The sequence below is a fragment of the Medicago truncatula genome, chromosome 3, assembly GCF_003473485.1.
Source record: "Medicago truncatula cultivar Jemalong A17 chromosome 3, MtrunA17r5.0-ANR, whole genome shotgun sequence".
NCBI classification, from domain to species: domain Eukaryota; kingdom Viridiplantae; phylum Streptophyta; class Magnoliopsida; order Fabales; family Fabaceae; genus Medicago; species Medicago truncatula.
In genome coordinates, this window is record NC_053044.1 from 54,073,381 (window position 1) to 54,097,949 (window position 24,569).

The window sequence follows — 24,569 nt, forward strand, 5'->3', positions numbered from 1 at the left end:
AGGCATAAACAAGAATTAATAAATGTTGCAAAGAATCGATTGTGAATGAACCTTCAAATAATGATGTCCCAGTAGGCCTTGCTTACCAGAGTGCCATCTTAAAAAAAAAAAAATAATCAAAGTTTGGATACATTCTAATTTTTTGGCATTATGTTCTTGATACTTATTTTACTTTTCACCTTCTCGAGTACAACATAATTCCTCTATCCAATAACTATGTTCAGTAGAGTGAAGTTCTCATACCACCCATCCATTGCAAATACAGTTTGGTTGAATAAAACGATCATGATAAATAAATATTTTCTACGCGACTAAACCACTGCAATAAATGATAAATCCATTTAAAGCAAAATTGTAGTCTGTGCAACTGATAATCATTCAAATAACATAAGGTATTTGGCTTCTTAAGTTGGAATCCTAAAGAAGGGATGATCAAGAGCTTGGCGAGCAGTAATGCGTTTGGATGGTTCGTATGTTAATAAACCATACAACAAATCAGTTAATGAGGACCTTGACGACTCAACATGACGTGATATAATATCCTGCATAAAGAATAATAATCGGTCATTACATGCTAAAATTCACACAAACTAATAGATTTATTAAGATCAAGCCCCAAAACTACTGATATAGAAGAAGAAACAAAACAAACCTTAAGATCGCCAAGCTTCTTCACTGCATTTATGCTCTCCCTTGAAACAGCTCCTTCGGGCCATCTTAGTCGTGATCCACGCTTGAAATATTTTTCCGTACCCCTGCGAGATATTGTGAAGCAAATATATTTAAAATATGTTACTAAACAAATTTACTGCACTCAATCATAACATTTAATCACCTGGTCAATGATTCATAACTTACAAGACACTAAATATATCTTAAAAACAGTTAATTTAATGGAAAGAGAAATTAGAGACCATGCCGAAAATCTATTACATACTTAGACCTTTGAACCATATGCTCTGGTAGAGGTCCCAAAACTCTCTCCATCATTGCCAGGTGCTCCAAATTTTCATGAGTCTGAAACAATGCTCCTCCCTGGCAAAAGTTCCACAGTTAGAATGCTAAAACCAGCTGTTCCAGATTCAAAACATGCCTACATCTTGATAGATGGAAAACCAACCGTGCATAACTCAATGAGAATGCATCCAACACTCCACAAATCACACGGAGATGACCACCCTAGACCTGGAATGTAATTTTAGATGCATGTGAGAATACATTAACAGCTATAAATTATATTGATAAACCCAACAGTTTTACTAATTTCACATAGTCATCAACAAAAAATAGATTTGGCATTTCTATATTATTTTCATAACATCAACATGAGAGAAGAACAAAACAGCCACCAAAGTGTATAAGAAAAAAAAATAAAAATAATTGGCTATCCATCATGAGAGCACAATCAAAATTGGAAATCGGAAAAATGTCGGTCATTACAGTACAAAGGCTCAGAACAACAAATATAGTGAAGATCAAAGATCTAGGATAATATAAGATAAGCTGGGAAATGGTTGCTGGGATATTTAACCAGAGATGTGATGCAGCTACTGGAAACATTTTTAACAGGTCAAAGTATTTCTCGTTGTCATTTACTATTTTCATCGTCAAGAACGACATTTACTCTGGACAAAGAAACAGACAAACAAGTAAAGCAACCACATTGTGACCAACCAAAAACATATTTCGTTACCTAAGATAACCTCAGGGGCTCTATAATGCCTTGTAGAAACAATGGAGCTATGACTCTGATTTGCAAATGCAGTACTGCCAAAATCAATCAGCTTAATCGCACTAGACTTAGGCAAGCACCTAAATTGCGTTTCATCTGACATAACCCTCTGTACCAATCAAGTAATTTTCATTAAATATATTATTATAATGAATCAACAAATGTAGTTATTTTTTATCTGAAAATACCAAGTACCTTACAACTAGGAAGCTTTACATAGTCAGAAGAAACAAGAAGTATATTTTCTGGCTTCAGGTCGGTGTGGATTAGGCGTAGTTCATGCATAACTGAATATGACAACGCACGAGAGACATATTAAAGTAAGCACGCACAACAAAGATACACTGCATTATGGGACAAACTAAGCAAGCCAAGGAAAAAGATGATGTTGATTTATAACCAAGAGATATAATAATAAAACATGATGAATAAACGCTTGAGGTCAAGAATAATCCACAGACATGCTACAGATTCCAAAAGCTGTCGTCCAAATTCACGAACAAGATCCACAGGGAATGGGCAGTATTTATTTCTCTTTAGAAAATCAAATAAACTTGGTCCAAGCTTCTCAAAGACCTGATAACACCATTAAAATGCGTTGAAAGGAATGTTTCCACTCAGTTTCCAGATCTATGAATAAATCCCACATGGACATGTGTGTACATAATAATCTATTATAGCTGAACTTATCGAGTCAACAAAATTGCAACAAAAATTGGGATAAATCACCTATACTTCCTGACCTAAAAAAACAAACAGCACAAAAGAACAAGACTGTGTGTCGGTCGAGAACAGAACTAATTTATTCAAAATAATCCCAATCATGAATCATGACACCCATTTTCAAAATAATACAAAACTATCACCTACCCCACCACCCGGTATTATATGGGTCTTCAACTCAGGTCAGGAACAAATTTTATCAAAACAAACTAACTGGATATGGTAAATGAGGAAAACATTTTGATGAAAAAAATATAATAAGACTACTTACAATGCATATGTGATTCCGGTAATCGAACCAATTCAGGATCTGTACACAGCTGCAAATAATAATATTTATATTAGTCATCTCTTAATTAAAAAAATCAGTAAGCAAACTCTAGCAGGTATCCTTTCCAAAAAAAAAAAAAAAAAAACTCTAGCAGGTATTATATATATTGTTGTACCTTGAGCATCCCACATCACTCTTCACAAGACGTTCAAGCACATCAACCTCGATCATTGCTGCATCGCGATACTTCTTGATGCTTCTAATTACCTTGATAGCTACATAATCTCTGGTTTGACGATCCCAACATTCCAAAACTCGACCAAAGGTGCCTACAGCACTAGCAACATGCTGAATGACACAAGCAGAGTCAAATAAAAATTTAAACTTGTATTCAGAGAGCACTTGACCGCTAACCTTCACCCATTTTGCTGAGAATTTTATCTGTCAAAAATAAATTAAGAAAAAGAAGTTCAAACCACCACACCTTTCATAAACACCAAATTGAAGAGTGAGAAAAATAGACAACGAACAAACTAGGCTTAATTACACTAACGAAAAATAGTCCCTCTATTTTCACATTTGTTGCAATTTTGGTCCCACCTCGTTTTTTTGCCCTAAAAATTGTGGCTTTTGGAATCCAAAAAGGTGAGTTTAGGTATCAAAAATGATATTTTGTCTTAAGAATCAATGTTGGGGCAGCGCTAAAAATCACCATTTTGAGGGCAAAAAACATGGGTTGGGATCAAAATTGCAACGAACAAATATTTTAGAAAAGGGGGGGCTATTTTAAAAGTTTGATTTTAAAAAAGAAGGGACTATTTTCATGAGTTTTATAAAATAGGGGACCAAAAGTGCAATCAAGCCAACAAACTAATATTTTAACTAGCACAAAAGCAGCATCAAGTCACAAATTAATGGTCTTTTTGGATTGACTTATTTTAGCTTATCTACTTGAATAAGAACTTATTAGTTACTAGACTGTTTGGAAGAACTTATAAAAACAACTCATGACATGTCCACGAGCTGTTTTCAGCTTATTTTCATAAGTTCTCCAATATAGCTGATGAAAACAGCTTATAGCTTATTCAAAATTGAGTTGCAAATTAAGTTGTTTATCCCAAATTAAGTTGTTTAGCCGAAATCAAGTTTGCTGAATCAATTCATTCAAAATAAATTTTGGTCGCTAGAGAACCAAACACACATTAAATTGAGAAACAGGGTTCATAACCATAATTATGATTTTTACAATAATAATAATAATTATATAAAAAGAAAAGAAGTTAGTTACATCTAGGAGTGAGATTTTCGCCGAGATTAAAGACATAATGGCCATCACGATCGTCGTCTCTTCTCGGAGGCGAAGCATACTTTCTTTCGATTCCATCGTCACCGACCACTGCCAAATTTCTGGGCACCTAAAATTTCAAATTAAAAATAAAAAAATAATAAAAAAATCAAGAGAGTGAAATTGAAGGAGGTTAATTTACATACCTTTGGAATTGAAGGAGGTGGAGCTGCTGCTGCATCCCAAGCGAGACGAGGTCGTTTCCGAGTTCGTTCCCTTTCCATGAAATTAGATACCATTTACATGCAGATTAAATTAATGGATGAGTTGAAACGCATATCTGCGACGAAATTTTCTAACAAAAATTAGATTTGGACTGTGAAATTGACAGTTGTGAGGAAGAAGATGAAGAATGTAAATCCAGAGACAAGATACGGGATTCCTGTGTCTGTGTAAGAACGGAGAACCAGAATAAGCCGTTGGGAGTTAGGGTTCGGTTTAATCGTAAATTGCAATATTCGGTATTTTGTAACGAATAAATTTAGGGATAAATTAATTAGTACTAGTATGTTATGTATATCTAAGCTATCTTACATGTCTATTCAATGATAATTTAACAAGTCAACTAATGAGTATGACAATCTATCTATTTTTAAATATATTAAATTAAATGACATAGTAACACATCATTAGATAAACGTGTAAATATTTTATGAGTTTAACTCAGTTAGTATGAACAATAAATAATATATGTAAGGTGCGAAGTTTGAACCTCAGCCACCACAATAAAAGATCAACATGTAAAATAATTTTATACTATGGTACACATTAATAAATCATATATTTACTTAAAATGTGTATGGCTATTTATTACAATTTTTGTGGAATATTAATTACTAGATTATATTTTGTGTATAAATAAATTGGTGTTAATTTTTTATATTTTAAGACAAATTGATATTGTTAAGACTTATGGTTAAAAAAGCAAATTTTATATCATAAACGATTTTTTTTATACTTTTTAAAGGTTGACTATACAAGTTGTTAGGATTTTCTTAAAAGTTAATATGCCTCTTATCCTTTTAAATGTCTCGACTTTCACTTTTAGTCTCTCTAAAACGTTTAATTGAATAATAGTCTTCCTAAACTTTTAAGTCCCCAATTTTAGTCCCATTGTTAATTACCCTTAACGTAAGATGCATGATCTATGTTGGATAAATAGGACCTTGTCTTACTTGGTTCGAAGAATGATAACATGACTATCTATATGGTTGGAAAGGAATCGGTATCAATGGACATTTCCAAAACTCCCTTATTCACTAACTAAAGCATGCATTGCTTAATTGCCTTTTGAGTGGCTCTTCGTAAGATAATGCAGTCGGTCTCGAATGGTTGTAAGAATTGTGTCATGGTAGCCGAATTTTATCAAGGGCAATTGCTTAATCCATTTGTCTTTGATTTCGTCAGTTAGACGAATTTTATGACCATCTAATAGCAGAATATGCTTATTCTTAAGCAGATAGTAGAATATATGCCCAACTTTTGTTATGTCAAAGGCATATTCAGTTTGGCCTTCTCATGAATTGTTAGAATATTTGTTTGTTGAATCGACTAACATATCATCATCGAACTCCTTACCGTATGCGATCGAAATAAGGTGCAGACATCTCCCTCGGTTAGCACACATATTTTCACTTTCTTGAATGAGCGGTTCTATATATGTATGCTTCTTAGAAAGCCAATTCGTTCAAACCATGACATAATTGACCAACCAATTTCTCTTTTAGTTGTTAGAGCATCCACTGACGCATATTCAACGTCAAGAAGTTAGACTAAAAATTTCCCAACCATTTTTTTTTAACCTTTCAACGAGGTCATCAACTGATTCATCTACTAGTTGTTTGAGATTCATTAGATCAACTGTCATAACTTCTAATAAAACTTGTCATGGAAACAAGTTTACATGTCTTCCCATGCTTGGATTGAGTTTGGTGGGAGGGAAAAGTACCACCAGAATTTTGTTCATATCAACAATAAAGGGAACAAATGTAACTGTTGGAATCATTCTAGTTCCTCTCACCGCACTGGACAATAAATCTTCTGATGTGCTCCATAGCCTATTTGCCAACTTCCCCCAAGAATGTAGCAAAGTTTGGAGTTTTATAACCTCTAAACAGAGGAACCAATCTAACAACCCCATTTTGGATACGACTTCTTATACATAGTTTTGTCTGAGTTTCGATTGTATATAAAAATTTGGCTATGAGGTTGGGATCCAACACTTGTTGTCTTGGAGGTCTTACCCTGCCTACGACTGGCTGGTGGCACACATTTTCTGGAGGGTTTTGGACACATAATTAAGACTAGACTTGAGGCGGGGCAATTTTGTTGGGGTCCAGCCAACAGTAGTGCACAGTGGTGCACTGTGCACAAATGTGAAATGTTGAATTTTCTTATCCTACATGCACATATGATCATAGCATGTGGTGCTTAATTTCTACTTGTGTCAGGATAAATGGAAAATGGGTGCAACAATGTTTGAAAGTGTGAACCAAGCATTTAATGCTTACGGTTCATTTCTCTCTATAAATAGAGAAGAGCTTCAGCAAAGCAAACACACCACAACATAGCACAATCCTCACTCACACAGAGTTGAGAGAAAAATAGAAAGTTCCTCATAAGAGTGAGAGAAAAATATAGTGAGCCAATTTGTATGAGAGTTGTATCTACAAATTGAGATATATAGTTAGGTCCATCTAAAGGTGAAGATTTGTATTCCCATTATTATTATAGTGGAGATTTAAGAGGCCTACGGGTTCCGTGGTTTTTTCTTACTCACATTGAGAAGGTTTTCCACGCTAAAATTTTATTGTGTGTCATTTTACGTTTTCGCTAAAGTGTCTATTTTGAGTTCACGGAGGAGAGAAATTGTACTGGCATTTCCCAACAAATTTCTTATGCCTTCTAAAAGCCTGACTTATTATTGTGTTTTCCATTGAATTGTTTGATCTAACAAATGGTTGTATTGGTGAAAGGGATTCATGATTTAGACAATAAGCAAGGGATTCTCAAAGCCTGATTTATTATAAACAAAATTTTACTTTTTAAATTCATTCAATAAATGATGTATGTGGTCCACATACATCATTTATTGAATGAACTTAAAAAATAGATTTTTGCTTATAATAGTGACCGAATGATGTATTTGTTAATGTCACTTTGGAAGAAGTCTCGACATTTTCAAATTTATCAAGACATTCTTGCATCGTGGAACACAATACGTGCAACTACTGTATGTCCATCACTTCACAATGCTCCAAATTCTCTCCATTTATAATCCTCTCCTTTTCTACCATTTGAGGAGATAAACACACACAAAATAAAAAGTAATTAATGATGGTGGATCCGTTTTTGTTCTAATTCTACAACAATCTCACAATATTTTGATATTTTCAAGTTGTATTTTACCTTGGGATATTTATGAATCAATCTAGCCTTCTATAGCTTTGGCACTTTTTCATTGCTCTGATATCAGAGACCTTGATTGAAGAAGTTAATTATTTATAAGGTCTTGTTAACGAGTGTCTCCAGGGCACTCTTTAACCATTCTAAATTAAGTAATTATTCTTTAAAGGTTAAAATATGATTTTGATCCCCGCAAATATGACGAATTTGGTTCTTATCCAGAAAAAATAATTCTTTATAATGATAAAATAAATCACTTGCTCCTCTAAAAAAACAAATTCACTTGGTTCTTATCCATAAAAGATAATTGACTTGCGCAGCTCAATTAAATATATAATTTAACTTCAATAAAACTTTCTAATTGACCTTCTTAGTGTGTATAGTGCTAACTAAAAATCTTAAATCTTAATTACAATCAAATCAATGGGGGCATAATTAAAGCAAAATGCATTAATGACTACAGAATGGAAGAAAATGCTCTACATGGGTGAAACTGAATTTCGGCAGTTAACTGCCGAGGTTTTCCTCGGTAGTTAACTGCAGCTGATTTTGGACTTCCTCAGCAATTAACTGCTGAAGGGTATTTTAGTATTTTACATGTGTTTTTCAGCCAAACAACATGTGTCAACAGCAATACTCATGTAATTTTCTCTAAATAAAATCAGATTTTTAAAGAAGTTTTGCACAAGAAAACTTGTTTAAAATTGATTTCTTCTTCCAAACAAACACATTAAAGTTAAATTGATATACATGTCATTTTCACAAGTATCAATCTATATTGAAACACTCTGTTAGCCTTGATCCCATAGAACGGAATACTAGCAGTAGCACCAATAGAATAGTAGAGTTCAGTTAGAGAACATTGGTTGGTAGAGACATTAATGCTTATCAGTGGAAGACATTAATAAATACGACAGAAGCAGCTTACTAGAGTGTAAGACCCCCTGTGCAGATCAACGAGATTGAAATAGGTAATGGCCAATAAGGTGTAAAAGAAAAAGCAGTAAAAAACCATGTTACCGTATCACAAAGAAAAACATGCATGAGTTTATTTTTAGAGATCAGCATTCAGCAGTGAGCGTGTTTGAGAGGAGAAGAGAAGAGAAGAGGACAGTTGGAAATATTTATTATTCATTTACTCCTCTTTCAAATGTGGCAGTTGAGAAATATTGAAATTTGAAATCAACCTTTCATCCTTCACTATATAATATAACCTCACTACTCCTTCCTTCAATACTACACATTCATTAAGTTCACTAACAATGAGAGTTTTTTCTAATGGCGTTGTGGTTGCTTTCATCCTGTGCAATATTCTACTTGTCACTGGCTTGTTTGAAGTGGCGGATGGTAGACAAGTTAAGGATGATAAGCATTTGATTCATCCACCATTCATTCATCCACCACATTTGTTAGGTCACGGATTCAAACATGGAAGGTTTGGTGGTGGTGGCATTGGTGCTGGTGGAGGTTTAGGACTAGGAGGTGGCATTGGTGGGGGTTTTGGAGGTGGAGTTGGTGGTGGCATTGGTGGGGGTGTCGGAGGAGGTGGAGGACTTGGTGCTGGTGGAGGGCTTGGACATGGGATTGGTGGGGGCATTGGTGGAGATGGAGGAAGTGGACTTGGTGGCGGTGGTGGGCTTGGTCATGGTGTTGGAGGCGGCATTGGTGGAGGTGCAGACGGTGGTTTAGGAGGTGGAGGCGGATTTGGTGGTGGTGCCGGTGGTGGACTTGGTCATGGTGGTGGGATTGGCGGAGGAGTAGGTGGTGGTGGGGGTCTAGGAGGTGGAGGTGGAGGTGGACTTGGTGGTGGTGGGGGGCTTGGACATGGTGTAGGTGGTGGCATTGGCGGAGGTGGTGGGCTTGGTCATGGTGGAGGATTAGGTCATGGTGTTGGAGGTGGCATTGGCGGTGGAGGAGGATTGGGTCATGGTATCGGTGGTGGCATTGGTGGAGGAGCAGGTGTTGGCGGCGGCATTGGTGGTGGAGGAGGATTGGGTCATGGTATTGGTGGTGGCATTGGTGGAGGAGCAGGAGGTGGTGGTGGCATTGGAGGTGGAGGTGGATTAGGCCATGGCATAGGTGTTGGTGGTGGAGGTGGACTAGGCCATGGTATCGGTGGTGGCATTGGTGGAGGGACGGGAGGTGGCGGCGGCATTGGTGGGGGAGCAGGAGGTGGTGGTGGCTTTGGTGGAGGAGCAGGAGGTGGAGGCGGTGTAGGAGCGGGTGGTGGGATTGGAGGTGGAGCTGCTGGAGGAGGTGGTTTTGGCGGGGGTGGTGGTGTAGGCGGAGGTGCTGGTGGAGGGGTTGGTGTTGGTGGTGGATTTGGAAAAGGAGTAGGCCTTGGGGGAGGAGTCGGCGGTGGTGGAGGAGGCGGCTTTGGAGTCGGTGCTGGTATTGGAGTTGGCGGTGGCGCTGGAGCCGGTGGTGGCAGCAGCCCTTAGGCGGTATTACTAGTGTTGAATGTTGATACTGAGTCATTATATATCTGTTTTAAACTATGAATGCCTAGTAATTTTTAGTCAAGCTACAATCCTCTCTTTTGTGTGATTCAAATAGTATTAATTATGCTTTATATTGGTATTCTTAATTAATGAGTATTATTTGCTTATAAACATCTGTAATGTGATCTCTGTCTTTCTCTTCAATTATTCTTTCAAACGGCTCATTTTCTTACTTGAGATCACAAAACTTGACTAGATAATAGATCCAATCCAACTAAAGTGTCAAGAATGGCTTGGCTGTTAAGCAAATTACCTGATGGTTCCATTTATTGCACAGTACGATACTGCTCCTTTTTACCTACCTAGCTAAATTTACATATAAAAGTAAAACTGAAATTTTTAGAGACCCTCTTAGTCAGCTGGTGTCACCAAAACATGATACGAGCCCCAACAAAATAAAGATGTGAGAGAGACTATGCTGGGTCTTGATTGTTGTCAGGGTGATTTGTTGGTTGCTCTTAATGCTTCTTGCTTTAGATCTTCTATATATGTATCTATGTATAGAAGATAACAAATTGGAAGATGGTAGCCCCATTCTTTTTAACATAGGCATGCATGCAGTTAAATGAATCATGAGAGCTATGTTCAATCTACTTACAATGCATTGCAAGGACTAAAACATCAATTTAATATGGCTAGTGAGTAAAACTATCGTATAAGGTTACCCTACAATTAAGCTTTCTCATTTATTGCATACAACTCCTCAATGCAATATACTGTCCACTCAAAAAAATCAATATATTGTGACTTTTGCTACTCTGTTTAGCAATCTTTGATATATTAATTCTTGACTCCCCTGCCTATAGCTATGTGTAAACGCATGGAAATGATAATTTGCTTATTAGGTGAATTGAAGGGGTATAGTAGAGTCTGCATTAATAGAGTTTTCATAAATCAGGTGGCAAAATTTGCCAAATTACTTCGCTGAACTGAAATCTTTGATTGGGACACATGATTATCAAATTGGATGACCAAGTTGAATTTTATTTGAGTTGATTGTTTGGAACCCAGATATTTATATATTGTAATGTCTTTACTAACTAAGTTATGCTCACGACTCGAATAACGATTGTAGTAAATAAAATAAATGATATATTTTTTTTTTAACAAAAAATGATTATTTAATTCATGATGTTATGATATTTACCGTATCATTTTCACGAAGACCGTGCAATCCACGCAAACCCCACAAGCTCTATATAATATGGAAGCGACAAAGCAGTTTGCTTCATCACACACACATACATACATAGACATTAGAGAATAAGATGCAGAATCTGCAAGAGAAGGCTTCTGAATGGAGTGGTGTTGAGACAAATCATGCTTTTGCCATTGATGACACTAACTTGTTTCAAAAGCTAGGCCTTCAAACTTTCATTAACCTTTCCACCAATTTCTACAACAGGTTCTCTATATATATATATATATATATATATATATATATATATATATATATATATATATATATATATTTCAATATTAAATAATCTTTCTTCACTATGTTCATGATAATTAATGGTTGTGCTATAAATAATAGAGTTTATGTTGACGATGAGGAGTGGTTTCGTTCAATATTCGCCAAATCTGATAAAGACAAAGCAATTCAAAATCAGTACGAATTCTTGGTACAGAGAATGGGAGGTCCTCCTCTGTATTCTCAAAGAAGAGGTCAATATTCTTTATTTTATTTTTTATTATTCATATTTTTATTTATTAAACCTTCATACTTCACCAGCATTAGAACTATAAACAAACAGTCTTTTTTTTATAGAAACACTTTTAGTTTTTTAACTTTTCAGAAAAATAAATACTTTTAATTAGTGATTACTATTTTACTGATTTTTTTTGTACTCAAGTAAGAAAACAATATGATAGATTTTTTCAAATAAATAAATAAATACTATGATAGATATATTTAGAAAAATACTATTAATTTAACACCTACTAACAATTTTTTTTAGTGTATGTGATTTAGTCAATGATACTCTTCTTTATTGGATGCTTAGTAAAATGACAGGTTTTGAACTTACTACAAAATGAGTTTATAAGTGATTATTGCCTAAGCTTTGAAACTTATATTTAGGTCCTTATATATCTCTAATAAACGTGTGGCTTAGTTCATTTTGCTATTCCATCCACTTATCTTGTTTATTTTGTCCTTATAAATTTCAAAATTGATTTTTCCCCCTATTGAAATGGAAAGTTTTAGACAACAGAATCACAGAAAATGGAAAGAATTTTATATATTGATATATCACACTGAAAATAGAGTAATAATAAAACAAAGCAACTTGAAATTCAAAATCTTTGATGCCGTACTTCACATTACAGGACATCCTGCTCTAATTGCTAGACATCGACCATTTCCTGTGACACATGAAGCTGCCGAGAGGTGGTTACTTCATATGCAACAAGCATTGGACAACATTTCAGATATAGATCATGATTCCAAGATAATGTTGATGAACTTTTTCAGGTTTATTATCTTCCCCAATTCAATTATATGATCACATTGTAGAAATCAAATCAATAAAAATAAATAGCAACCTTATGTTTTCAGGCACACTGCATATTTTCTTGTTGCTGGAGTTGAACAAAAGAATCAAAGCCTTCACCCTTGCAAGGATGCAGATGGAAGGCATCCATGTAAAAACTTTTAGCATTTTTATTTCTGCAAAAGGTTGAAGGATCTATCAACTAGTATTATACAATTTATATAGTTTTTCAAATCTATCCGGCATCAATTATTGTTGATGATCTTGTAACAAATTTTTTTTATTGATGTTCATGTCGTTGTTCATATTTCAAATCTTTCGTAGCACCCGATTTAGACAAAACTTTGCAATCATGCTCTAAATTTGCTAAATGAATTTGAGACACTAATACAGGGACCAATTATATTTGACATAGTATAAATATACCATCATAAAATCAAATGAATCAGTCTAATCCAAATTGCTTTTGATCAGATTAGATTTTCATGAAGCAATTCAAACCGAACTGAACCGTTTGTCATTTTAATCTCTTGACCGTATGAATCTTTACCCTAAATATGTTCTAAACCAAACCACAAACACCCCAAATTCATCCAATAACTTTGTCATTGGGGTATTTACAAGTAGAGCACACTGACACAGGCACAACCACCATTTTCTCAACATTTGAATCTCTTCTCTCGGTCAATATCTTCTATCACATAAATGCAATATTTAAATGCTTACCAAATACCAAACTTCTTTCACCAAGTTAAAAAACATTTTCACACACAATAATTAATCTGTCTGATCTCAACATATAGTTTTTTTTTCATTCCTCTTCCCATTTTAATTGTTCAATTTTATCGTTTCAAATTACCGCAATTTCCAATTATCGTGAGAATTGTCGTTGTTTCTAGAACCGTGTCAGGTATCGTGACTTATTTTTTTTATTTAAGCAGCCAACCTAATAAAATCTGTTAACACGCATAGACCTGTCTCACTATCAGCAAAAGCCTTTTAAGTCCAAATAAAAGAACAAAAGCCTCATCACATAACTATTTCAGCAGCAACCAAAAAAATGCTGGCAAACTCCCACAACATCACAGCGGCAACACATGCTAGCAGCCCTCAAAGTACAACGGATGATTTACTCAATTGTTATAATTAACTACCTCACAACCAAGAAAAATCAAATCAAAAATAAAAATCAAGTCATCATACCTAATGTTGTACTAGAATAACGGCAATTCTCACGATATTTGAAATCATGACGATTCTCACGAAAATTGAAAAATGCGGCAGTTGGGAACGACAAAATTGAACAATCAAAATGGGAGGAATAAATTTTATGAATATAATTGATAAATTTAAGGACATTCAGATGAAAGAAATTTGATGTGAAATTTTAATTGTTCTAAGTCAGTCATGTAGTGTAAATTAATTAAGATTGAACACCTAAATATAATTAAGGCAATATTACATTATGGGTCTTTTATCTTAATTAAAGATTAAAAGTAATCATGTCATTTAATGTTGACTTGAGGTGTAATCATTATCTTAATTATAGGTATGATGACTTGATTTTTCTAAAAGTATTAAAAGTTACCTTATGATTGTAATTGATTCTTATTTTGGAAAAAAATTGACTCATTTATGACATTTAATATTGTCAATGTATATTACATTTTGATTGGTTGATATCATTAGAGGATAAAATACCCTCTAAATAAAAGAGAGTAATCTAAAAAAAACCTTCCACTCGTGATCCTTTTTTCAAAAAAAATATTTTCACTCTTGATCGAACTCTAACTTACAATTGTTACATGATAGGGGAACATTTCTTGTTTGGAACAATAAAAAAAAAGTACCAGCATTTCCCTTTCATTTTTTCTAGGTCCAAAAATCCTCAATAGGTCAAAAAATAGTTTTGCCACATATAACTTTCAAATCCTTTTACGTGAATAACACTTGTAAATCCATAATTTTCACGTTCGCCTAACGTATCTTAATTCACGTTAACATATACCTTTTACGTGAATAACACTTGTAAATCCATAATTTCCACGTTCGTCTAACGTATCTTAGTTCACGTCAACATATATATTTTTGTTGTAGTCCAGAAGAGCACAACAAGTTAATGATTTGGACTATTAAAAGACTTTCACAACGCATCTTTATCTAAAATCTTGATTTATTAAGTATATGAATCACTTGTTATTATTGTATATATCACTCTTGTAGCTCATTTCTAGTCAATACGACGACACTAACCAACCCTTTTTTTTTTACAAAAACAAAATGATATTCATTCATTCAAATCGAGATATTACATCATTCAACACCGCTAAAAACGTAAAGGATGAATCTGCGAACAAACCCATATCATCCAAGTTAATAGCATATAACTGTATAATGCCTACAAAAACATATGATAAAATTTAAGTGACCCGAATATCCATGGCCTCCGGATCTGCAACGTTGACGCCCAAATCTTCGATTGAATAATCGATCTTTCAATATAAATCAAATGAACACCGCACGAGGACGGAAAATGAAACACGCCGCATAAGACGACGAACAATAAACCATCACACTTAGATGATGAAATCACAAAGAAAAAAACCTAGATCTATATGAAAATCACTTATTTAGATTGAAATATAGAGAAAAAGATGAAGAGGGGTGATTTTAGGTCAATAATTGACCCAAAACCATCTCTCAATGAAGAAACAATAAGAGAAAACTTAAAGAGAAAAAACTAGAGCCGGCTTATTGGAGAGGGAGAGATCTAACCAACCCTATTTAAATTCCAATAGTTTTCGGTTCACATGCGTACTCATTAACGTATATATAGATGAACTGAATTAACGTGTATACATATGTGAATTGGGTTAACATATAAATAGGGTTTAGCAAGGTATAATAATTTACCACTACCGCAGGGAAAAAGTGGAAAGCAAAAAGAGAAAAAAATGAACTTTTTCATGATCTATGAAATTAAAAAAAAATATAACGTAACTTTTTTTTTTTTAAGGAATAACGTAACTTTTTTTCACATCAATCATTCGATTTTTATGAGAAGAAACTCTAGTAATATGGAATCCGACCGAAAAGTTAGTAATGTCTCATACAAAATTGTTCATGGTCGGTAAGATTTTAAAGTAATGATATGGAACATTTTCTGTTGGGAACAATAAAAAAAGTAGCAGCATTGCATTTACCTTTCATTTTTTTACTAGGTAAGACACAAAAGTCAGAAACATTCAACCTTCGTATACTTTTTTATTTTATTATGGTCTGCTGTAGTTTTCCTTCATTGCGACAATGAGGTCAATTCTGAACAGCAAATCATTATTGAGTTGCTACTTGCTAGAAAGAACAAACACAAAATCCACAACTTGATATCACAACTCGGAATGTAACGCCATTAAGTGTTAGGAAAAAAAAAGGTAAATGAAAACAAAAAAATCAAGGGTTTAGGTGCAACAATTATCACCTTTGTACAATCTTTGATATCTTGAACCGTGTTCGGGAGTTAGGGGGGACCGTCCACGTCGAGGATGGAACAACCACTCAAGCAAGAGAGACATCACACTCTTACCCAAAACCTTAAGATAATATGTTAGATTTATGAGTCCTCTTACTTATAAGGTGTTCAATCTTTACTATTTTATCCGATGTGGGACATATAACTCACACTTGCAAACCAACAAACCGGACATCTATCTTAAAAATTTTAACATTGTTGTATTCACATTTATTCTCTTTGATTATGCTCAAAGATACTTGAATCATTCCATTCAAGCGCTCTTTTATAATCTATTGTTTAAACTTGAGATGATGCAAAGATAAAGTTTCAAGTGATAAATATATATTTGGAAAGTGTTATACATAGCAAAAAGGTTTTTAAATTTTGCTTTAAGTTCCCTATTTTCCGCAAAACACCCACCCAGGTAGTGGTGTGAAGGAAAATGTTATTTCTCTATAAAAACAGCATCAAGAATTTTTCAATACACAGCTGACAAGTTTTAATTGCATAATTTATTTGTTCACTTTATATTTTTCAGTCACACCTCCTTGAATTGTGGCAAATAGTGCATTGTGATTGGCTGCTCTTTATTCTTGAAGAATTCTTGATGTTATTTTTCTAGAGATATAGCATTGCTGGTGATGTGAATCAACCGATCATAGTTTGTCGCTATGCATTCGTTATGTTTTTTCTTGCAATCTATAGCATTGTTTTTTTCTATCATATACAAAATTCACAGCTAGACATTCATGACTTTCGTGAAAAACTTATCCATACTAAATTTCTCTTAAGATTTCTATGTATATTTTATTGTTTCTCTAATAAATTTACAATCATAGATTGCACACTCTAAGTTGATTCAAATTTTGGTAAATCTGATCAACACCTCAATAATCAGATAAAATTTTGCGATGATATAGAAAAATGGACTCTGAAATAGAGAACAGAAAAAAAAAATATAATCATCGACCAACTAAATATTTAGGTGTTAAGATCCAACATGGATCAGCATACCGAGCTGAAAATGAACGAGGGAGATTATCTGGTTCCATCCAACCTGTTCCATGATCAAAATTCATTGAGTATGTATCTTGATCATATGATACACCATCTTCAACTATAGTAGAAGGAGAAGGAGAATTGAAAACTTTCTTCTTATCTCTTTTTAGCTTTTTCCAAATCTTCTGCCATACTGTTTTTTTGCTACCATCATAGTTGCTTGGTGAAATATTGCTATGATAATTTGTCTTTGTTGTGTAGCTCCTACCTAACCTTGCTTCCCTTCTTGAACCAAACATGTACTTCTTCATGTCCATTTTCTATCACTATATCAAGTTTTCCTTCATAAGCTTAAAGCCAAGGTGAATGGAATTTTTTGGCATATCCCTTTCTATATATTTAAAGGGTTTTTTTTTTTTTTTTTTTTTTACTTACAATGTCTATAACTACCAAGTATTTGAAGGTAGTTGTGTCTCTTTGTTGGTGTGAAACTGTCCTGTCCTTAATCTTTATCCATAATCCTTTATATAATAATTGATGAGGTGAAATTAGGCTTAGATCGGCCACCATGGCAACAACCAGGTGATTTAGACACTTTGAAATTCTATAAAAGTCTCATGTAATGTAAAACAGCCATTGGATATTAAAGAGAAAAAACAATAATAAATGAAGTGTATTCATTTGAAGTGTCAAAGTTATACTACTGCAGAACGAGTCATTGTTTTACACATGCACCGCCAAATATGAAAATTTAAGCTTTGAGTATTAAAAATAAGAATAAATAAACAGTATTCCAATCACACCCTTCAGGGTTAAATATGTTTTAAGTCTCTATAAATAGGCGCGTTTTCAACATTAGTCCCTACTTAAATTTTATTAAATTTTTGGTCCCCAACATTTTTTTCCTTTAACAAAATAGGTCATCGCTGTTAATTGTTGCTGATTGAGCAAACGGTGAAGCACACGTGGATGTCACATCTGACTTTTTTTGTTGGGTTAAATATATTTTTAGTCTCTATAAAATTGAGGCATTTTAAGTTTAGTCCTTATTTAATTTTAATAGTTGTTTTAATCCTTACAAAAATATTATACACTCAGTATTAGTCCTTGCTCAATTCAAATTTGTTTAATTTATGCTTAAACTCTTAAGTTTTTTAACAATTTTTTGTAGATGTGTTAAGCATTACTCTTTGGTTAATCTGTAGGCATCTTGTATACTGCCACTAATTTTGCATGAAATGGAAGCATATGGGTTGGTTCGAATTAATATGGAATTATTTTTCCACGCCCATTCAATATTTTGCCCCTGGTTAGATATTAGGTTCTGCTCAAATAATCTATGCCGCTTCAACATCTTTTGGTCAATATCTTTTGTTATGATAGACTACCGTCTTCTTTATCTTGACGAAATGGGTGGAATGACTATCCCAATGCCAAAAATATTCACGATTTTCACTATCTTATCAATGACTTCTTTTGCATTGTCGGGCATGAGTGGTTTTGTTGCCGAATTGATAGTTTTTTTTGGAATAATTACTAGTCAAAAATATATTTTCTTGATGAAAATACTATCATAACTAGTTTTAGTAGGTTTTTTTAGTCCCTACAAAAAAAAAATATTACTTATAATTTTAGTCCCTACTAAAACAAAGTTTGTTTAATTTTCCTTAAACTCTTAAATTTTTGAACGAATTTTTTGAGACAAGTTTAGAACACTATGAAAGGTTCAATTAAAAAAATTTAGAATTTTTTAACATGAAACGAATTAAATATGAATTTTTGAAAACAATAAAAGTTAAAGATAAAAGTAATAAAATATGGACATATAAATCAAATTTTGCGGCGGAACTTTTAGTAATATTCTTAACACGTCTACAAAAAATTGTTAAAAAACTTAAGAGTTTAAGAATAAATTAAACAAATTTGAATTGAGCAGAGAATAATATTGAATGCATTGTATTTTTGTAAGGACTAAAACAACTATTAAAATTAAGTAAGGACTAAACTTAAAATGCCTCAATTTTATAGGGACTAAAAACATATTTAACCCAACAAAAAAAAAGTCAGATGTGGCATCCACGTGTGCTTCCGTTTGCTCAATCAGCAACAATTAACAGCGAGGACCTATTTTGCTAACGGAAAAAAAATGTCATGGACCAAAAATTTAATAGAATGTAAGTAAGGACTAATGTTAGAAACGCGCCTATTTATAAGACCTAAAACATAATTAACGCTAAATTCTATCACCTTACCCATTTTCTAATTCTACCTTCTACAAAATATAGGATTCTTATTTCACCAACTCAGGATATAATTAACCCTAAATTCTATCACCTTACCCATTTTCTTATTCTACCTTCTACAAAATATAGGATTCTTATTTCACCAACTCAGGATGTAATTTAATTCCTGTATATTATATTTAAATAAAATATTTTCCTTTGGTAAAAAAAAAAAAAATATATATATATATATATATATTTTCCTTTCATCAGTTTCACATGGATACTATTCTGACCATAATTGAAGATTTTAACTTATTCCACCGGTGTAAATACTGCCAAACCAGATACCGCCACTGAAGTTGAGATTCCTTTTCCATCTTCATTTTTCACAAGTCAAGGATAATGAACACATTTCTCTGACTATATGTATGCACTTTGTTGTTTAGTGTATTTTTTATTTTGCGATCTAAAATAAAATAAGTAAAGAGGAAAAATCAATTCTCCTCTAAAGGAACCAAACATGTTAGAATCACTTTTAATTCCTTTAAAAGTGAAACGAAACATACACTTAGATCCATGTCAATAGCATAATGAGTCATAACATATGCTATGACTAACTTAAATTTGATAGGAACTTTTGAATTTTCAACTTAAATAATTAATAATTTAATATTACCCTACACAACACTATCTTAAGGCACATAATTGAACACTTAAGCAAATGTGCTTTCCATAATTAAGGATGGTTAGAACCTACAAAGCTATGGCAAAATTTTCACACAAGATTGATAAATCAGCATGTTCAGCTAAAACATGTATGCTGCTTTCGTGTGTGAGGATGCAGCTTAACTTAGGTTTAAAATTACACATAAACTAACTTTCTCAAAAGAGAAAGAACAGAAAAACTTGTCACGCCGCACCACCACCTTGAGAGTGTGCAATTGACTTCAGTTTCTCATAAGCATCAGAACACGCCTGAGTATAATCCGATAACGCACGGAAGAGCTCAGGCAAGCGAGTTTTGAGACTCTGGAGTGATTTCTCTCTTACTTGAACACACAATTTTTTGTGAGATTCAGTTTCTTCTTCTAATCTCTTCTTCAAGCTCTCCACGACAAACTGCTTCTCCGAGACCGGATTGTTTGTATTTACATCATCTCTTTCTGGATCATCGGGCCCCCTTCGCTGTAAATGCTTCTGGTACCATTCTTCAAAAGCTTGGTTTTTCCTCAAGAATTCCTTTCTAGTTTCCTCACATTTCTCCTTTAACTTCATCTCTTCCTCCTGCTGAAGTATGATCGTCTTTATCACTGCAGCAAATGAGGTAATAGCAGATTTCGCTAGCTCGTCAGGAAGCTTGTCGAGATAATCATGCCATGCATAAAGAAGGGCTTGGATTGGTGGATTTTGGGCTCTTGGCGGAGACGAGATTTTTTCTTTTAGGTTGCTTTCGATGGGAATGAGATTTAACTTGAGCCAGCTAAAAAGAGCTTGGATGTAATGCTTCTGTTGAGTCACAAGCTTCTCAAATTGTGACTCCCATTCTTGGATTACATTCCAAAGCTGCACGGTGCGGTCGTAATGATGCTTGGTTGTTTCCTTATGATCTTGAGAAATATCAAGAGATTTGAGGTCTGTAACTATTTTCAGCTGGCTGTCATGATGCATGAACATATTCTCCCACATATTGGCCATCCTGAAAGAAATCAAGTAGATTCGTGAATCATGGTTAAGATAAAATCCATTTGTGATGCAAAAAATAGAAACTTGGTACTTGATTGGTGTGTTAGCAAAATTTTGGATCATGTAGCAGCCAATACCAGAACAAATTGAAAACTAGGAAACAATACATGTAAAGTGACACGATTATTAGGACATTTATTACAACATTAAAATAAACTTCAGTATCTAGGCTCAGAATTTAAATGACAAATATAGATCGAGAATCTAAGTACTAAACTGCAAAATAAAATGCTTTTCGATTGGGATGTCCCACTTACGATTTTCTAGAATATATTTTGCACATCGGTTACTACTAGGATGCTGGATTATCTCACATTCAAGACTAATTCAGGCCAACAAGCATGAAACTTAGGACGTTGTCATCGGTTAAAGGAAGTTTTCAAGTAAGTTCACAACGGCTCGAGTTTCTTTCACTATTCTTCATTCAAGCATAGTTATTCACTACCACTAAGATATCAAATAAGCACAGGATAATCAATTATATCTCTTTGATTTCCCATTGGCAATACTTACCCAATAACAAGAGCAACAAGTTTTGGATACAACTGAGAATCGCGAATATGGTCCACTTCAGAAACTGTTGAGTCCATCGACTGCATATCAACAATATATCTTGTGTGTAAATGACTTACGGCCGCTTTAGTTTTTCCTAATGATTCAACACTGGCACCACGCTTCTTCTGCTTGTTCAGAATTGCAACTTTTCTTTGATATTCAAACTTCATAAGCTCACCTTGCTGTCGACAATAAGTGAAATTTTAAAAAGGCAAGCCCTCATTAATAGTAATAGAAAACATAACAGTACAATGGAAAATCAAATCAAATCAAAACAATGAGAAAGCTAACTAATAAGATGAATGAAAGTATAAATGTAAAAAATGGAAGATGACATCTACCTTGACTTCTTCATAGAGTTTCTTTTCCCATGCTAACAACTTGTCCAAAACAGTGGCATGTGTTTCTTTATCTTCAGAATCAAAATCATCTTTTGCACCCTCCCCATTGGATACACCCTTGAATGACCTATTCCATGTTATCACTTGCATGACTCTAGCAGAATGATCAATGTGACCTGCTCATGTCATTGCAAATTAGCCTCAACCTTACATGTCCATTCCAACCAACTAAAAACCTTAAACTTTACACAATTAGTGTTTTAAAAAAAGGTCTAGGACCACAATTTGGAAAATGACATCAAGGATTTTGTGGTGCCCGCGATTTACAAACATTAACTGAAATTGAATAAATAAAGGAAACAAATCTAATAGAAAATACATTACCCCGACCATCGGCGAAATTAGAATGATAATGCAACCTAGTAGCTTCAAGCATCTTAGAAACATCTTGAGCAGTCTCAGAAGCTTTAAGAAAATGATCATCAAGAGAACTAAGAATCTGCATAAGGGTAACAGAAGGAACCACCTTAATTGCTCTTCTAAACTCAGCAGGAGCAGTTTTAGAATGTTCAATATGTGTAGCCTCTCTTATCACATCATCCTCATGTTCATGTTCATGTCCATGCTCCTTATTATACACATCAACCTCAACTTTCTCCGGTGTCTTGGGTTCAATCTCATCCTCCACATGTCCTCCATTAACATCAACATTCTCACCTTCAATTTCGCCTTCTTCATTCTCAATCTCATCTTCCTCATTCAAAGAACCTCTTCCCATATTATCCATATCCATAAAGAAATAATCCCAAGCCATGTTCTTCGAATCCGGCAAAGGCGGTGGCGGCATCACTTTACTCCCAGAAGAAGGAGAAGGTGGCGCGTGAGGCGCGTGAGGCGCGTGAACCAGTCCATCACCATCACCGCCTTTCCCTTTCTCCACCTCTTCAACAATGTCACCTCCACCACTAATTCCACCGCCGATCTTGCGGTGCTGTAACTGCAACGACACAGGCGGCAATGTTACAGAGCGTTTGAGAGAAGCCGGTGAGAAATTAGGTGGAAGAGGTGGTGGAGGAGGGAGGGATTCTTCCAAAGGCGGTGGAGGAGGCGGATCAGAATGAAGAGGCGGTGGATGAAGCTCAATGTCGTCAAGATGAGTTTCGCCGTGAGCATAGTCGGATAGAGCGGCGCCGGTGTTTTTGAGAGCCATGGCGTAACCGGAATGACCGGCGGCGAAAGCGTTACGAGCGGCGACAGCTTCACGCATTAAGTTTTTACGGTCTTTGCAACGTGATACTGATTCTTCATTGTCTATGCGTGATTGAGCGCAACCCATTTTGAGTTAGAAAATGGAATGTGTGTGTTGGATTTGAACTTGAAAGCAAAACAAAACGACGTCGGATTGAGAAGAAAAGGGTTTATAGATTTGAGTGAAGAAGAATGAGAATGGTGACAAAGAGAGGACAGAAGAGAGAGAAGGATGAACTCCAAAAATGAGGTAGTGACATACAACCCAACACAGTTATTTGTTTTGTTTAGTTTGATTCGGTGATGAGATGAGACTAAGGAGTTTAATTTTGTCTATACTAAACAACGGTCATATTTTCAGTGGACATTCACATTTCTTTAAATTTCCTAAAAATACCTTTTTTTTTCAAATATTTTCTTATTTAAGTATTGAATTAATTATATTTTAAATTAAGTTAATTGAAACTCGTTTGTTTTTAATGAATCAAAAACTTTACCCAAAAATAACTAATTTTTTCTAGTCAAACCCATTAAAAAAAGGTTAAATAAGTTTTTAACTTCAATAAATAAACATTCATAGACTCTCTATCAAATTTTGAGTCATAAAAAAAGTTAATACTTCATAGAGTTTTTTCACATTTAATCTAAGTTTAAGACTCAAACATGTCATTTTTTGAGTCATTAACTCCAATCATCATAAAAAAAAATGACGGTTGGAGTCAATCAAATTTTTCACCGCAAAATTATAGTCGCCGTTAAATTTAAATATGTTTGATTATCCTTAAACTTTTAAAAAATTTAATAATTTTTAAAGATGTATTTAAAAATAGATTTCAATCGCCAATAGTTTTCATTGTTTTTATCTTTAACTTTTTGAAAGTTTAAAAATTCACTTTTAATTTTTTAATGTAAAAAAATTTCAACTTCTTGTTAAAGAACTTTTTATAACGTCCTAAATGAGATTGTAAAAAGTTATTCAAAAATTTACAAGTTTAAAAAGTCACGCTAAAAAAATTATAAAGACATAAACATGCCACGTTTTTCATGTCCATAAAACCAAAATTTGATATATTTACAGAGACCAAAAACTTATTTAACTCTTTAAAAAAACTAGTTACACCTTGAAAAGACCATAATACTCCAATTTTAGAACTACATTTTCAACACTCATTTTCTCTCACGATCTCTCCTCTTCCATTCCTCTTCCATTCCTCTTCATTCATCCTTTTCCCTCATTCTACCACATTTTCATGGTCGAATATTTTATGTGGTTGGACATATGAACTTTTAGTTTCTATAATGTAGTTTTTTGTTGCGAACTAGGCAAGGTTCAATTCATCAATAGACCGGGTAATCCAGAGTCACTAGCTCATAAGTGGTTCATTACATAGATTCGCCCTAGAAACATCGTAGAAGACATAATCAGAACTATCAGATCAAGTGAAGGTTGTCTGATTGAAACAAATCATGATATG

At 34.1% G+C, this 24,569-nt stretch overlaps 4 protein-coding genes across 7 annotated transcripts; 2 read left to right on the forward strand and 2 right to left on the reverse strand.

Moving 5' to 3' along the window:
- Window positions 1–39: 39 nt before the first annotated feature.
- LOC11432006 (serine/threonine-protein kinase AFC3) lies at window positions 40–4,553 on the reverse strand. Of its 4 annotated transcripts, none has more exons than XM_003603541.4 (12): window positions 4,218–4,553; window positions 4,015–4,141; window positions 3,141–3,167; window positions 2,902–3,055; window positions 2,727–2,775; window positions 2,194–2,308; window positions 1,928–2,019; window positions 1,694–1,841; window positions 1,121–1,185; window positions 938–1,035; window positions 653–755; window positions 40–542 (listed from the first exon to the last, which is right to left on the reverse strand). In XM_003603541.4, exons 1-12 carry the CDS (start codon window positions 4,308–4,310, stop codon window positions 405–407), a joined length of 1,209 nt encoding a protein of 402 aa, XP_003603589.1. In that variant the 5' UTR covers window positions 4,311–4,553; the 3' UTR covers window positions 40–404. The 4 variants fall into 4 exon arrangements, with proteins under 4 accessions (XP_003603589.1, XP_013461931.1, XP_013461933.1 ...); XM_013606477.3 differs by having other exon boundaries at window positions 4,015–4,133; window positions 4,218–4,552; XM_013606479.3 differs by having other exon boundaries at window positions 2,902–3,167; window positions 4,015–4,133; window positions 4,218–4,552.
- A 3,623-nt stretch (window positions 4,554–8,176) lies between these two features.
- On the forward strand, window positions 8,177–10,121 carry LOC11425869 (glycine-rich cell wall structural protein). Its single transcript, XM_003603543.3, has one exon. The coding sequence runs from the start codon at window positions 8,739–8,741 to the stop codon at window positions 9,915–9,917; it is 1,179 nt and encodes a 392-aa protein (XP_003603591.1). The 5' UTR covers window positions 8,177–8,738; the 3' UTR covers window positions 9,918–10,121.
- Window positions 10,122–11,191: 1,070 nt separating this feature from the next.
- Window positions 11,192–12,786, forward strand: LOC11428859 (two-on-two hemoglobin-3). The gene is made up of 4 exons (XM_003603544.4): window positions 11,192–11,382; window positions 11,515–11,645; window positions 12,309–12,453; window positions 12,538–12,786. The coding sequence occupies exons 1-4, from the start codon at window positions 11,246–11,248 to the stop codon at window positions 12,635–12,637; spliced, it is 513 nt and encodes a 170-aa protein (XP_003603592.1). The 5' UTR covers window positions 11,192–11,245; the 3' UTR covers window positions 12,638–12,786.
- Window positions 12,787–19,912: 7,126 nt separating this feature from the next.
- LOC11432502 (protein ALTERED PHOSPHATE STARVATION RESPONSE 1) lies at window positions 19,913–23,388 on the reverse strand. Its single transcript, XM_003603547.4, has 4 exons — window positions 22,231–23,388; window positions 21,847–22,022; window positions 21,464–21,687; window positions 19,913–20,903 (listed from the first exon to the last, which is right to left on the reverse strand). Exons 1-4 carry the CDS (start codon window positions 23,180–23,182, stop codon window positions 20,117–20,119), a joined length of 2,139 nt encoding a protein of 712 aa, XP_003603595.1. The 5' UTR covers window positions 23,183–23,388; the 3' UTR covers window positions 19,913–20,116.
- Between the last annotated feature and the right edge of the window lie 1,181 nt (window positions 23,389–24,569).

Excerpts from the sequence above, each read along its gene's own strand:
- LOC11425869 (XM_003603543.3), top strand. The coding sequence starts at position 8,739 with ATGAGAGTTTTTTCTAATGGCGTTGTGGTTGCTTTCATCCTGTGCAAT.
- LOC11432006 (XM_013606478.3), bottom strand. The coding sequence starts at position 4,252 with ATGCAGCAGCAGCTCCACCTCCTTCAATTCCAAAG. Across the intron at positions 1,186-1,693 it reads AGCCCCTGAGGTTATCTTAG|GTCTAGGGTGGTCATCTCCG; the intron begins GTAACGAAATAT and ends ATTACATTCCAG. Across the intron at positions 1,036-1,120 it reads TTCTCATTGAGTTATGCACG|GGAGGAGCATTGTTTCAGAC; the intron begins GTTGGTTTTCCA and ends AACTTTTGCCAG.
- LOC11432502 (XM_003603547.4), bottom strand. The coding sequence starts at position 23,182 with ATGGGTTGCGCTCAATCACGCATAGACAATGAAGAATCAGTATCACGT. Across the intron at positions 22,023-22,230 it reads TAATTTCGCCGATGGTCGGG|GTCACATTGATCATTCTGCT; the intron begins GTAATGTATTTT and ends TGACATGAGCAG. Across the intron at positions 20,904-21,463 it reads CTTGTTGCTCTTGTTATTGG|GATGGCCAATATGTGGGAGA; the intron begins GTAAGTATTGCC and ends GATTTCTTTCAG.
- LOC11428859 (XM_003603544.4), top strand. The coding sequence starts at position 11,246 with ATGCAGAATCTGCAAGAGAAGGCTTCTGAATGGAGTGGTGTTGAGACA. Across the intron at positions 11,646-12,308 it reads TCTGTATTCTCAAAGAAGAG|GACATCCTGCTCTAATTGCT; the intron begins GTCAATATTCTT and ends TTCACATTACAG. Across the intron at positions 12,454-12,537 it reads ATGTTGATGAACTTTTTCAG|GCACACTGCATATTTTCTTG; the intron begins GTTTATTATCTT and ends TTATGTTTTCAG.